We start from the raw sequence: 13778 nt of genomic DNA on the forward strand, positions 1-13778 counted from the left end.
CATACAATAATGTACTCACTTTCTCCACGGTTCACTTTGAAGGAATTTCATGCCTTGGTTACAAAACCACGGGAACCCCTGATATGGTGAGACGGAAGTGTGAAAATGCCACATCAGAACCAGTTTTACTGCATGTAGGTTGACGAGAAGGAGTAACACATGACTGCAGAATCAGACGGCACAGGGATGGCTTGGACTGTAATACTTATACATGAAGACCCATAACTCTACATAGGACCTGTATTCTCAGAACGGCAGGATTCATTATTGGTGTAGTCCTTGGAGCAAGTCCGAAATGAATCAAACTCCTTCTATGAATCAGAATAAAAGTTAAATTATGAGAAAACATTTTATCGTTGCTCCTTGCAGAGAGTAACATGTTACGCATGCCGAGATGAGGAGACTTAAAGCCGCAATGTTCTCTAGGAAATATGCAAAGAGACAAAAAGAAAATATTTAGAAATTCTCAGCGGTTTGCACTGGTGATTGTCCAAGTGTTGCATTTCCTCTGGTTCATCCTACCACATACTGCTAGGGATGGACGGAGTTTTTGAAATTAGAATTTGCTGACTTCACAGAATTTAAAAAAAAAATAACGTTGACTAAATTCTCTGTGAAAATTGCCTGGAATATACACGCGTATCGCTCGGAGGTCTCCTCGGACTGAATTGAACCCATATTGCAAATGCAGCCTTAGTAATGTCCAAGTGACCTCAAGCTACTGGGCTGTGGGACAATGGATGGTAATGGGACCAGCACCTGTATGTGGGGGGTGTATGGGTCCAATATTGGTCTACTACAACAGAGAAGTGTGAAAATATATTTATTTCAGCATGACACTTTGTGATGTAGAAAGTTATGTTTACTTTTCAGGATAATGGATATTTTTATTTTGTCTTTAAAAAAAAATTGAAAAGATAAATTATAGTTTACCACTTTCAAAATACAGGAAGCGCACTGTTGTCTGTAAGACACAAGCCTTAATTTCAGGATTAATTAGGACCGTCCTCCTTGTTTGTAGTGGGTGAGGAGTAAAATACTGGTGTTACTGCAGTACATCACAGATCCGTCTGTTCAGTCACACTGACTCTCCAGGTCCTGCACCTTCTTCTTCACAGTCACACTGACTCCACAGCTCCTGCACCTCCACCTCAGTTATATTGACTCTGCAGCTCTTGAACCTCTCTATTCACAGTCACACTAACTCTGAAGTTCCGTATTCAGTCACACTGACTCCACAGCTCCTGCACCGCTCTATGCACAGTCACACTAACTCTGCAGCTCCTGAAGCTCTGTATTCAGTCACACTGGCTCTGCAGCGTCTGCACCTCCATATTTACAGTCATACTGACTCTGCAGCTCCTGAAGCTTCGTATTCAGTCACACTGACTCCACAGCTCCTGCACCGCTCTATTCACAGTCACACTCACTCTGCAGCTTATGAAGCTCCATATTCAGTCACACTGACTCCGCAGCGTCTGCACCTTATTATTCAGTCTTACTGCGTCTGCAGCTCCTGCACCTCCCGACTCACACTCACAGTCACACTGACTCTGAAACTCCTGCACCTCCCTATTCACAGTCTTTATGCCTCTGCAGCTCCTGCACCTATTCACAGTCTTATTGCCTCTGCATATCCTGCACCTTCATATTCACAGTCACACTAAGTGACTCTTCAGATCCAGCACCCTCTATTCACAGTCTTACTGACTCCGCAGCTCCTGCACCTCCCTACTCACAGTCACATTGACTCTGAAACTCCTCCACCTCCCTATTCACAGTCACACTGACATTGCAGTTGCTGCACCTCCATATTCACAGTCTTACTGCCTCTGCAGCTCCTGCACCTCCCTATTCACAGTCACACTGACATTGCAGTTGCTGCATCTACCTATTCACAGTTATATGGACTCTGCATATCCTGCACCTTCATATTCACAGTCACTCAGACTTTACAGTTCCTGCACTTACCTATTTGCAGTACACTGACTGTGCAGCTACTGAATCTCCATTTTCACAGTTACACCGACTCTGCAGGTCCAGAATCTCTCTATTCACAGTCATCCTGATGCTGCAGCTCCTGTGCCTTCCTTTTCACAGTCCCAGTAGACACATCTCAACAACAATGAGATAGCTATTAATGTTATAAGCACCTATACAGCCATGTAACAACCTCCACATGAACAAAACAGCTGACAGGTTCCCTTTTAACTCCCTTAAAAACGCTTCTATCCAAAATGAAATCCAGCCATCACTAAGGACAAGTCACAGGTGGGAAAATCAGGGGAGGGGATCGGTCATGTGTGGAAATATGGACATTGCTTCATGTTCACTCACATTTATTGCATCCAAAGGAGTCAATTTACCTGCAGAAAAAAGGAGTAAAAACTCGTAAAAGGAGGCCGATATAAAAGAACATTTCTAAGTGGACAAAAGTGCAACAACGTTCCCACCTCATCCTCATATAAATGAGGTCACTAAGAACAGAAGAAATGGAGAAGAGCCGGCTCTATATGCTGGTAGTCCTACATGGGGGTAAGGAACGCTGAACATCCACAGCTATAGCACCAGGGGTGTTACATAGGACTGCAGGTGACATCTACTACATTATCTGTACTCAGAGAGTTATCACTGTGTTATCTGTGGTGTTACATAGGACTGCAGGTGACGTCTACTACATTATCTGTACTCAGAGAGTTATCACTGTGTTATCTGTGGTGTTACATAGGACTGCAGGTGACATCTCCTACATTATCTGTACTCAGAGATATCACTGTGTTATCTGTGGTGTTACATAGGACTGCAGGTGACATCTACTACATTATCTGTACTCAGAGAGTTATCACTGTTATCTGTGGTGTTACATAGGACTGCAGGTGACATCTACTACATTATCTGTACTCAGAGAGTTATCACTGTGTTATCTGTGGTGTTACATAGGACTGCAGGTGACCTCTACTACATTATCTGTACTCAGAGATATCACTGTGTTATCTGTGGTGTTACATAGGACTGCAGGTGACATCTCCTACATTATCTGTACTCAGAGATATCACTGTGTTATCTGTGGTGTTACATAGGACTGCAGGTGACATCTGCTACATTATCTGTACTCAGAGATATCACTGTGTTATCTGTGGTGTTACATAGGACTGCAGGTGACATCTACTACATTATCTGTACTCAGAGAGTTATCACTGTGTTATCTGTGGTGTTACATAGGACTGCAGGTGACGTCTACTACATTATCTGTACTCAGAAAGTTATCACTGTGTTATCTGTAGTGTTACATAGGACTGCAGGTGACATCTACTACATTATCTGTACTCAAAGAGTGATCACTGTGTTATCTGTGGTGTTACATAGGACTGCAGGTGACATCTACTACATTATCTGTACTCGGAGAGAGATCACTGTGTTATCTGTGGTGTTACATAGGACTGCAGGTGACATCTACTACATTATCTGTACTCAGAGAGTGATCACTGTGTAATCTGTGATGTTACATAGGACTGCAGGTGACATCTCCTACATTATCTGTACTCAGAGAGTTATCACTGTGTTATCTGTAGTGTTACATAGGACTGCAGGTGACATCTACTACATTATCTGTACTCAGAAAGTTATCACTGTGTTATCTGTGGTGTTACATAGGACTGCAGGTGACATCTACTACATTATCTGTACTCAGAGATATCACTGTGTTATCTGTGGTGTTACATAGGACTGCAGGTCACATCTACTACATTATCTGTACTCTGTGGTGTTACATAGGACTGCAGGTCACATCTACTACAGTATCTGTACTCAGAGATATCACTGTGTTATCTGTGGTGTTACATAGGACTGCAGGTTACATCTACTACATTATCTGTACTCAGAGAGTCATCACGGTGTTATCTGTGGTGTTACATAGGACTGCAGGTGACATCTACTACATTATCTGTACTCAGAGAGTGATCACTGTGTTATCTGTGGTGTTACATAGGACTGCAGGTGAGATCTACTACATTATCTGTACTCAGAGAGTTATCACTGTGTTATCTGTGGTGTTACATAGGACTGCAGGTGACATCTACTACATTATCTGTACTCAGGGAGTCATCACTGTGTTATCTGTGGTGTTACATAGGACTGCAGGTGACATTTACCACATTATCTGTACTCAGAGAGTTATCACTGTGTTATCTGTGGTGTTACATAGGACTGCAGGTGACATCTACTACATTATCTGTACTCAGTTATCATGGAGTCATGAGAATCAATGAAGTCTGTTTTCTGTCTGACCAGTTCCATTTGTGTTCAGCATGTATGTTGAACCTCTCTACAGTAACATCGCTCATTTTGATTGGATGCATTACAGCTTTATTTGAACATCAAAATTCGCACGTTAGGGCACATAATGATTTTGCATTTTCACTGCTTGCAATTTTTTTTCACACATTTATTTCATTTTTGATGATAATTTCTACCGCCCAATAAGAGGAACTGCCATGGGCACGGTTTGTGCCCCCAATTGGTCAAATTTATTTTTTTTCAGTGCTGGGAGGACAAACACATTTTCAGAAAGGACTATATTTTTTTCTGAGGTCATATTTTCATTTGTGTGGGTGGTTTATTGATGACGTTTTAATGTTTTTGAGGTGTAGAAACATTGTTTCCTTGAGATAATTATCATTTTATGAGCATGAAATTTATATACAACTAATGAGAAGAAATACATAGTTTAGATATGAAATTCCGTGTTTGTCCTGGTTGTCATGTCCAAGTCTATAGGAAACTCACTTCAATTTCTTCACTATTCTTCAATGCAAAGCTACAGTAGCATCCAGAACCTCTCATGAAGGTTATAGTAGGTCACTCACATGAGTCCTCACAGAAAGTGTGCCAAGGATATTAGCTTTCAACTGGAATTCAACCCTATGTATCAAAGTTTCCAAAACCAAGACCACACTAAGAAACCCCTGGGAATGGAGTTTACCGAGGTGGGGCGAGTCCTGGACATAGATTATTAGGGAATGGCCAAAATGAGATGTCAAAGAGAAGGGTAAGGTGCATTGGTACGTATGATAGCTATGCTACTATTTGGTGTGATTATCAAATCCAGAATGAAAAGAGGCTTTACTACCAAGACTACAGTATCCTCCCCTCATGGGAATTGTAGATTTTGCCTATATATAATTAGAATTAAATATTTTGTGAATTCTCAAAACGGAAGAAGTGTGAGGTAAAACAATGCATTAATTGTCGAACTAAATTATTATTATTTATTTATATAGCACCATTAATTCCATGTTGCTGTCCATGAGAAAGGGGTTACATACAGTTATAGATATCGTTTACAGTAAACAAGTTTACAATGACAGACTGGTACAGAGGGGAGAGGGCCCTGTCCTTGCAGACTTACGTTCTATGGAATAGTGGGGAAGAGACAGAAGGTAGGGGCGAGGCGGCGGCTCTGGCGATGGTGAGGTGGCAGCTCTGGCGATGGTGAGGCGGCAGAATGGCTATTGCAGGCTGTAGGCTTTCTTGAAGAGATGGGTTTTCAGGTTCCGTCTGAAGGAGCCGACGGTGGTGGATAATCGGACGTGTTGAGGTGTTGAATTCCAGAGGATGGGGGATATTTGTTAGAAATCTTGGAGGCGGATGTGTGAGGAGCGAATAAGTGTGGAGGAGAGTAGGAGGTCTTGGGAGGATCGGAGATTACTTGAGGGAAGATATTGGGAGATTAGTTCAGAGATATAGGGAGGGGACAGGTTGTGGATGGCTTTGTAGATCAGTGTTAGTAGTTTGAACTGGATTCGTTGGGGAATTGGGAGCCAGTGGAGGGATTTGCAGAGGGGAGAAGCAGGGGAGTAGCGAGGAGAGAGGTGGATTAGCCGGGCAGCAGAGTTGAGGACAGACTGGGGTGGTGCAAGAAAGTTAGCGGGGAGGCCACAGAGGAGGGTGTTGCAGTAGTCGAGGCGGGAGATGATGAGGGCGTGCACAAGAGTTTTGGTAGATTGTGGACTGAGGAAGGGACAGATTCTGGCAATATTTTTAAGTTGGAGGCGACAGGAGGTGGCAAGAGTTTGGACGTGCGGTTTGAAGGACAGGGTAGAGTCGAGAGTTACCCCGAGGCAGCGGATTTCAGGTGCGGGAGAGAGCGTGATGCCGTTTACCATAATAGATAGGTCAGATAGGGGGATATGTGAGATGGGGGAAAGATGATGAGTTCCGTTTTGTCTACATTGAGTTTTAGGAAGCGAGAGGTGAAGGAGGATATGGCTGACAGACACTTCGGGATTCTGGACAGCAGAGAGGTGACATCTGGGCCAGAGAATTAGATCTGAGTGTCATCAGCATAGAGGTGGTACTGGAAGCCGTGGGACTTTATGAGTTGTCCTAGGCCAAGAGTATAGATGGAAAAAAGTAGGGGGCCTAGGACAGAGCCTTGAGGGACTCCAACAGAGAGAGGGCGGGATGAGGAGGTGGTGTGGGAGTGGGAAACGCTAAATGTGCGGTCGGAAAGGTATGAAGCAATCCAGGACAGGGCAAGGTCTTTGATGCCAAGAGAAGAAAGAATCTGTAGCAGTAGGCAGTGATCGACTGTGTGGAAAGCAGAGGACAGGTCAAGAAGGAGGAGGATGGAGAACTGTCTGTTAGCTTTGGCTGTGAGTAAGTCATTAGTAATTTTTGTCAGGGCAGTTTCGGTGGAGTGGTGGGGGCGGAAGCCAGATTGGAGATTGTCAAGGAGAGAGTTAGATGAGAGGTGTGAGGAAAGTTGGGCATGGACATGCTGCTCGAGGAGTTTTGAAGCAAACGGGAGCAGTGATATGGTGCGGTAGCCGGGCATAGTAGTTGGGTCAAGGTTAGTATTTTTGAGGACGGGTGTGATGGTGGCATGTTTGAAGGCAGAGGGGAAGGTACCAGAAGACAGCGATAGGTTGAAGAGATGGGTTAGGGCTGGAATGAGCATGTTAGTGAGGTTGGGGAGCAGGTGGGAGGGGATGGGGTCAAGTGCACAGGTGGTGAGGTGCGATTTGGAAAAGAGGCGAGTAAGTTCTCCTTCAGTGATGTTGGAGAGGAGGTTATTAGGGAAGGGCAGAGGTCTGCTATATGGAGTGGAACTAAATGGAATGATTATATTGGTTTCGGTCAGAACTTCACCTCAAACCTGATCCTTGACCTGAACACAGTAGGAATCAATGGGGACCCAAACTTTGGTACTTTAAAATGGCTGTAAAAAGGTCATAGTCAGGCTTTAGGGGCAGCAAAAGGAAGCTAAATGGGAGCAAGAGCAGGACAATTGTCCTAATGTCACCGTTCTGTTGTCTGAAATCGCTGGGCTAGGGGCTCCTTTTTTGTCCCTACAGCTAGGGGCATATTAGCTATTCCTACTCGCTGGATTACGTCTAATGGTGAAGATGCCGGGGCCACATACTTTGTTGAGCTCCTATGTCAGCCTTAAACTGTCCCCTGATGTAGCTGAGCTGTGTGTTCATATGATGGAATTGTGTGTGATGATGTAGTTGAGCTGTGGTTTCATATGGTGGAGTTGTGTGTGCTGATGTAGCTGAGCTGTGTGTTGATGTAGCTGATATGTGTGTGATGATGTGGCTTAACTATATGTGCTGATGTAGCTGAGTTGAGTTTGTAGGTATCAAACTTGTGCATCATTATAACTTAAATCTGTCTATGTGAATGAAGCAGAGCTGTGTTTGTGATGGTGTAGCAGAGCTTTATGTGCATGTATCGAGGCTGTGTGTGAATAGTTTCCATTCACTGAAAGTAAGCAGAGGTTGAAAATGGAAACTGAGTGATTTGAGTCTATGAATAAATGTTGTTGGACCTGTTATGCTGCTGTACTGGAGCTTCTTATACCCGAGACTGAACAATTGATTCATATTTACGACATTGTTATAAACTAATTTGCAAATATCAGTTGCCAGGAAGCCGAGGCCAAGGATAATAAAAAATATCACTGCGTGTGTGACTAAAGGGTGCCATAGTGCACACGAAGAGATCTAAATAAGGTTGGGCCTGGCTGTGATTGCACAAGGTCAATGCGTCAGGTAAGGATCTCCCAGTAGGCTCAGCTGCAGTCCTATGTAAGCCACAGATAGCACATATGTGGGTCGTTCCTTGAAATCTTTTTTTTGGAATTATATATATATATATATATATATATGTTCCAGGATGGGAGACATAGATACTAGGATAGACCCAGAATGATGAACATGTATACCAGGATGGGGGACATATATGTGACTACTCAATGTGTCACTCGCTGTGAGGCAAGATAGTCAAGAGGTCCGGGGTCAGTACCAAGAGGGTATGTAATAGACAAAGGGAAAAGACAAAAGCGCAGTCAGGTCACAGTCCGAGGTCAGAGTATCTGGAAGGTAGAGGATCAAGACAAAGTGGTAAGTCAGATGGTCAAAAAGGTAAATCCTAGGTCGGCAATGGAAATCAGAGCAGACAAACTCCACATGAGCAAAGCTACAATTGGCAAACATGTGACAACTTTCAGAGTGCTCTATAGCCTTGTTATCGCTCAGAATAGATGACATTTGAAGGAGATCCCAGACCCAGCCAGATAGGACAGCTGAGCTTTCAATCATAAGATTAACACCTCTGCCTCAGATTGGGCTATAGAGTTGTCTCTGACCATCCAGACTGCTCAGCCAGTCCTTTTTACCATATAACGAAAGAGCTGTCATTCACAACATCCCCAGGACTCCGTAAGTGGTGGAATTGTGACAAGTATATACCAGGATGGGGGACTCATATACCAGATCAGGGAACATATATGGTCCAGAAGTCCTAAATGGTTTTGTGTGATTGGGTTCCTCCAATGCAAGAAGCATTGTATCACGAATTCTTTTTCTGTTTCTCGGCAGTCTTTTCCACCTCCAGGTCAGAGCCGGTGTGCGGCTCTCCAGCCTTGTCCAGCCGGATCGTTGGGGGTTCGGATGCTGCAGACGGACAGTGGCCCTGGCAGGCTAGTATTCAGGATCAGGACGGCCATTTCTGTGGTGGCTCTTTGATCTCCAACCAGTGGGTGCTGAGTGCCGCTCATTGCTTCGAACAGTACGTTTTCTACGTGAATTCCAAGCACTCCTAACACTGCATGTATCACAGACTTTCCCAGCATCGATGGAAAGACTTTCTGATCTTCACCTTCTTTCCCCGTCCTTCATTGCTCTTGCCTGTCAGCTTTTATTTGGAGCCCTCAGGGTCAGATTTAGTTCAAGTGGGCCAGCCACGTGGCCTTCAAAATTGCCAAGAGGTGCAAACAGATGCCGATATGGCACAGCGCGGTACTGTCGTGGCTAGAGCTCATACTAGTATTGCTTTATGTCAAAAGTATCACTCATGTATCACTGACGTTCCCAGAATCAATCGAGCACAATGTGTGAAGACTTGTCCCCGTCATCCATGATTCTTGTCTCTCCCTTGAATATGGAGGTATAATGCACCGTCAGAGACTATAATGGGCCAACCAAAACCCAAGTGGTGCCTACAGTTTGACTTCAAAGAACATCAGCACCCTCCTCTCCTTAAATATTCTGTCCTGCTTTAAACATTCCTACAATCTAGAAAAAAAGTACTTACATAAGGATGACTTGTTGAGATGTAACTAAGAATGATCAATTTTATTTTTGGTAACTTTCTTCTCAGAGCTCAACCCATGAGCAACTATGGCGTGCAGCTGGGCGCATACAGTCTGTCCTTGGACAATCCCAACAGTGTTTCGGTGAAGATAGACTCCGTCTACAACCATCCGGACTATACAAGTAGTGCTCACACATGGGACATCGCTCTGGTGAAGCTCGACGGCCCGGTGTCCTACACCAAGTACATCATGCCCATCTGCCTGCCCGCCGCCTCCACCACCTTCCCCAATGGCATGGAGTGTTGGGTCACCGGCTGGGGGAATATAGATTATTATGGTAAGTGATTTTTAGACCTTCAATCCTGCATGGCCCACCATGAAACAACCCCAACATTGATTCCATCATACATGGCCTCCCGTAGGTTCATTATGGACACAACTTTAGGGGGGGGGGGCAAAGGCAGCTGTCGCACATGGGCACTGATTCATTAAGGGGCACGTCTGCCCCATTACAGGTAGAATAAATAGCACATGATGGAATGTTTGAAGTTGTAACTTCTGGATCAAGAAAATGAAAATCCTCTGTGGTCGTGGTTCTACTTCTACAGCAAGTCGTATCTTCTCAGCCCAAATTCGTAATCACGTCTGTACATCCAGCAATACGGCTCGTACTTTCTCCATGTCAGCCATTCATGCAGATAAATAATGGCAGGAGTGGTATGGATTGATCACAAAACTCTTGTTATATTGTGCACAGTTCATCCAAGACGTCCACCAGGAGCCACCGACTCCCCAGATCTCTTCCCACCATGGACATTCACGGCTGCGGTAGAGGCTGGTGCATTACTCCGTGATTTACCAACTCTTCTCTGATCATTTTATTAGAGAATTTACCTTCTCCGGAAACTCTGCAGAATGTGAAGGTGCCGCTGATAGATCACCAGACGTGCGACGAAATGTATCACATAGATTCAGACGGGAGCAGCTCTTACACTATTGTGGACAACACCATGATATGTGCTGGGTACACGGAAGGAGGGAAAGACTCTTGTCAGGTGAGAAGCCGCCATGTTCTGATAAAGAAGCTTTAATATGTAAAAAAGGATCCGACTGTCGTCATAAATAGTGAAAATAAATGCTGCAAATCAGATAAGGATAAAAGATTGTCAGTAATTGTAATTTAAGTGTAAATTAACACGACATAAAGAAATTTCCTTTCCGTTATTCGTTGTGCACAGAACTAGAACTACAGCTACTTTACTAGCTACTCCTATAATATTCCTATATACAAAAGAACTACTATTGGTTAAATCCGAGCTCTGCAGACTTTGATTAGTACACCTGGTGTGACCTTAATGTGCTTCTTTTTGAGCCGCTCCTTTGTTGTCTTGGCTGTATGTTTTGGGTCATTGTCTTGCTGGAAGACCCAGCCATTACCCATTTTTAATGTCCTGGCGGAGGGAAGGAGGTTGCGACCCAGGATTTTACGGTACATGGCTTCATCCATTCTCACACTCATGTGGTGAAGTAGTCCTGTGCCCATAGCAGAGAAACACCCCCAAAACATAATGTTTCCACCTCCATGCTTGACAGAGGGGATGGTGTTCTTTGGGTCATAGGCAGCATTTCTCTTCCTCCAAACACGGTGAGTTGAGTTGATGTCCTTGACCTAAATTTTTGTCTCATCTGACCACAGCACCTTCTCCCAATCACTCACAGAATCATCCAGGTTTTCACTGGTAAACCTCAGACGGGCCGCACATGTGCCTTCTTCAGCAGGGGAACCTTGCAGGCACTGCGGGATATTAAACCTTTACGGTGTAATGTGTTACTAATGGTTTTCTTGGTGATTATGATCCCAGCTGCCTTGAGATCATTAACAAGTTCCCCCCGTGTAGTTTTAGGCTGATCTCTCACCCTCCTAATGATCAAGGATACCCCACGAGGTGAGATTTTACATGGTTCCCCAGATCGATGTCGATTGACAGTCATTTTGCATTTCTTCCATTTTCTTGCTATTGCACCAACAGCTGCCTTCTTCTCACCCAGTGTCTTACTTATGGTTTCGTAGCCCATTCCAGCTTTGTGCAGGTCTTTGATCTTGTCCCTGACATTCTTATAAAGCTATTTGGTCTTGCCCATGTTGTAGAGGTCAGAGTCTGACTGATTGAGTCTGTGGACAGGAGTCTTTTATAAAGGTAACTCTGTTAGTCAGCTGTCTATAATGCAGGTAACGAGTTGATTAGGAGTCTAACTGGTCTGTAGGAGCCAGAACTCAATGGTTGAAGGGGATCAAATACTTATTTCTCACTGCAAAATGCAAATACATTTATATAGTTTATACAACGTGATTTTCTGGATTTTATTTTTGATATTCTATCCCTCAATGTTAAAATTAACCGAGCCTTAATCTATTCGAGCATCATGCTAGTCTTGCACCCGCGTTCTTGTGTTGCGTTCACCCATTAATATTTGTGCCATTGCCCTTTTCCTTGCACAAACTCATCTACTGAATGCTTTCCTTCATCCCTTCATTACTTTGTTTTGTGGAGATCACAGAATTCTTGGGATTTCCAGTCGTCATGTGATTTTTACTTATAGATTTTATGTGTAGGATAGACGTAGTGTATGTATTGATGCCCCACGGCTCATTGTCCACTGTTGTTTTTCAGGGAGACTCCGGGGGACCTCTCGTGTGTAAGGTGAATGGTGTCTGGTACCAGCCTGGTATTGTAAGCTGGGGTTCTGGATGTGCTTTACCCAACCGTCCCGGGGTCTACACCCTGGTAACCGCCTACCAGTCCTGGATCCAGTCTCACATACCAGAGCTGAGCTTCCAAGAAGATTTGAGCTTCCAAGATGTGACCGAATGCCAAAAATGCAGTGGGAACATGAACGCATCATGTTATCTGCTGGTACTCCTCATCATTACAGCCTCAGGGCTCAGATATCTGTAGATTATAATGTACCGGACCAGTGAGGGGTCTCTGGGCTGTAGACCCTCCATCCTGTGCTGCAGCCACTGATTTTTACTTTTTGGTTTTGATAATGTTTTCTGAAATGGAAATAATAAAATGTGCATTTTTCTTTGTCACAAACATATATAATCTAATATGTGGTCCCGTCCAAGCTATTCTCCGATGGTGGGGAGCGTCATAAACTTTTTTATAAGGACAAACAAAAAAGAGAAGATAAGAAAGCTGATAAGTTTGTAATAAAAAAAAGAAATCCTCTTTCTTTTACTGTATCTTCCATTAATAAAATGTTTAAATATTGGTAAGTTCAACTCAGTAGACACAAGAGAAAGAAAATGTGGCACCAAACCCACTGAGACATAGACAAGAGAGGGGGCACCAAGCGTACTGAGACATGGACAAGAGAGAGGACACCAAACCTACTGAGACATGGACAAGAGAGAGGTCACCAAGCCTACTGAGACATGGACAAGAGAGAGGTCACCAAGCCTACTGAGACATGGACAAGAGAAAGGTCACCAAGCGTACTGAGACATGGACAAGAGAGAGGACACCAAGCGTACTGAGACATGGACAAGAGAGAGGGGGCACCAAGCCTACTGAGACATGGACAAGAGAGAGGTCACCAAGCCTACTGAGACATAGACAAGAGAGAGGTCACCAAGCCTACTGAGACATGGACAAGAGAGAGGTCACCAGGCCTACTGAGACATGGACAAGAGAAAGGGCACCAAGCGTACTGAGACATGGACAAGAGAGAGGACACCAAGCGTACTGAGACATCGACAAGAGAGAGGTCACCAAGCCTACTGAGACATGGACAAGAGAGAGGGGGCACCAAGCCTACTGAGACATGGACAAGAGAGAGGTCACCAAACCTACTGAGACATAGACAAGAGAGAGGACACCAAGCGTACTGAGACATGGACAAGAGAGAGGTCACCAAGCCTACTGAGACATGGACAAGAGAAAGGTCACCAAGCGTACTGAGACATGGACAAGAGAGAGGACACCAAGCATACTGAGACATGGACAAGAGAGAGGACACCAAGCCTACTGAGACATGGACAAGAGAGAGGGGGCACCAAGCCTACTGAGACATGGACAAGAGAGAGGTCACCAAGCCTACTGAGACATAGACAAGAGAGAGGTCACCAAGCCTACTGAGATATGGACAAGAGAGAGGTCACCAGGCCTACTGAGAC

At 44.4% G+C, this 13778-nt stretch overlaps 1 protein-coding gene across 1 annotated transcript in view; it reads left to right on the plus strand.

Moving 5' to 3' along the window:
• The first annotated feature begins 2477 nt into the window (after positions 1-2477).
• LOC138646216 (transmembrane protease serine 9-like) overlaps positions 2478-13778 on the plus strand; it is a 54656-nt gene continuing 43355 nt past the window's right edge. The window contains exons 1-5 of the mRNA XM_069735679.1: positions 2478-2535; positions 8883-9072; positions 9664-9935; positions 10484-10653; positions 12271-12551. Of these exons, the coding sequence (XP_069591780.1) occupies positions 2493-2535; positions 8883-9072; positions 9664-9935; positions 10484-10653; positions 12271-12551 (956 nt within the window). The 5' untranslated portion in view covers positions 2478-2492. The remainder of the gene's footprint in view (positions 2536-8882; positions 9073-9663; positions 9936-10483; positions 10654-12270; positions 12552-13778) is intronic.

This window comes from Ranitomeya imitator, chromosome 7, assembly GCF_032444005.1.
Source record: "Ranitomeya imitator isolate aRanImi1 chromosome 7, aRanImi1.pri, whole genome shotgun sequence".
Taxonomy (NCBI): Eukaryota; Metazoa; Chordata; class Amphibia; order Anura; family Dendrobatidae; genus Ranitomeya; species Ranitomeya imitator.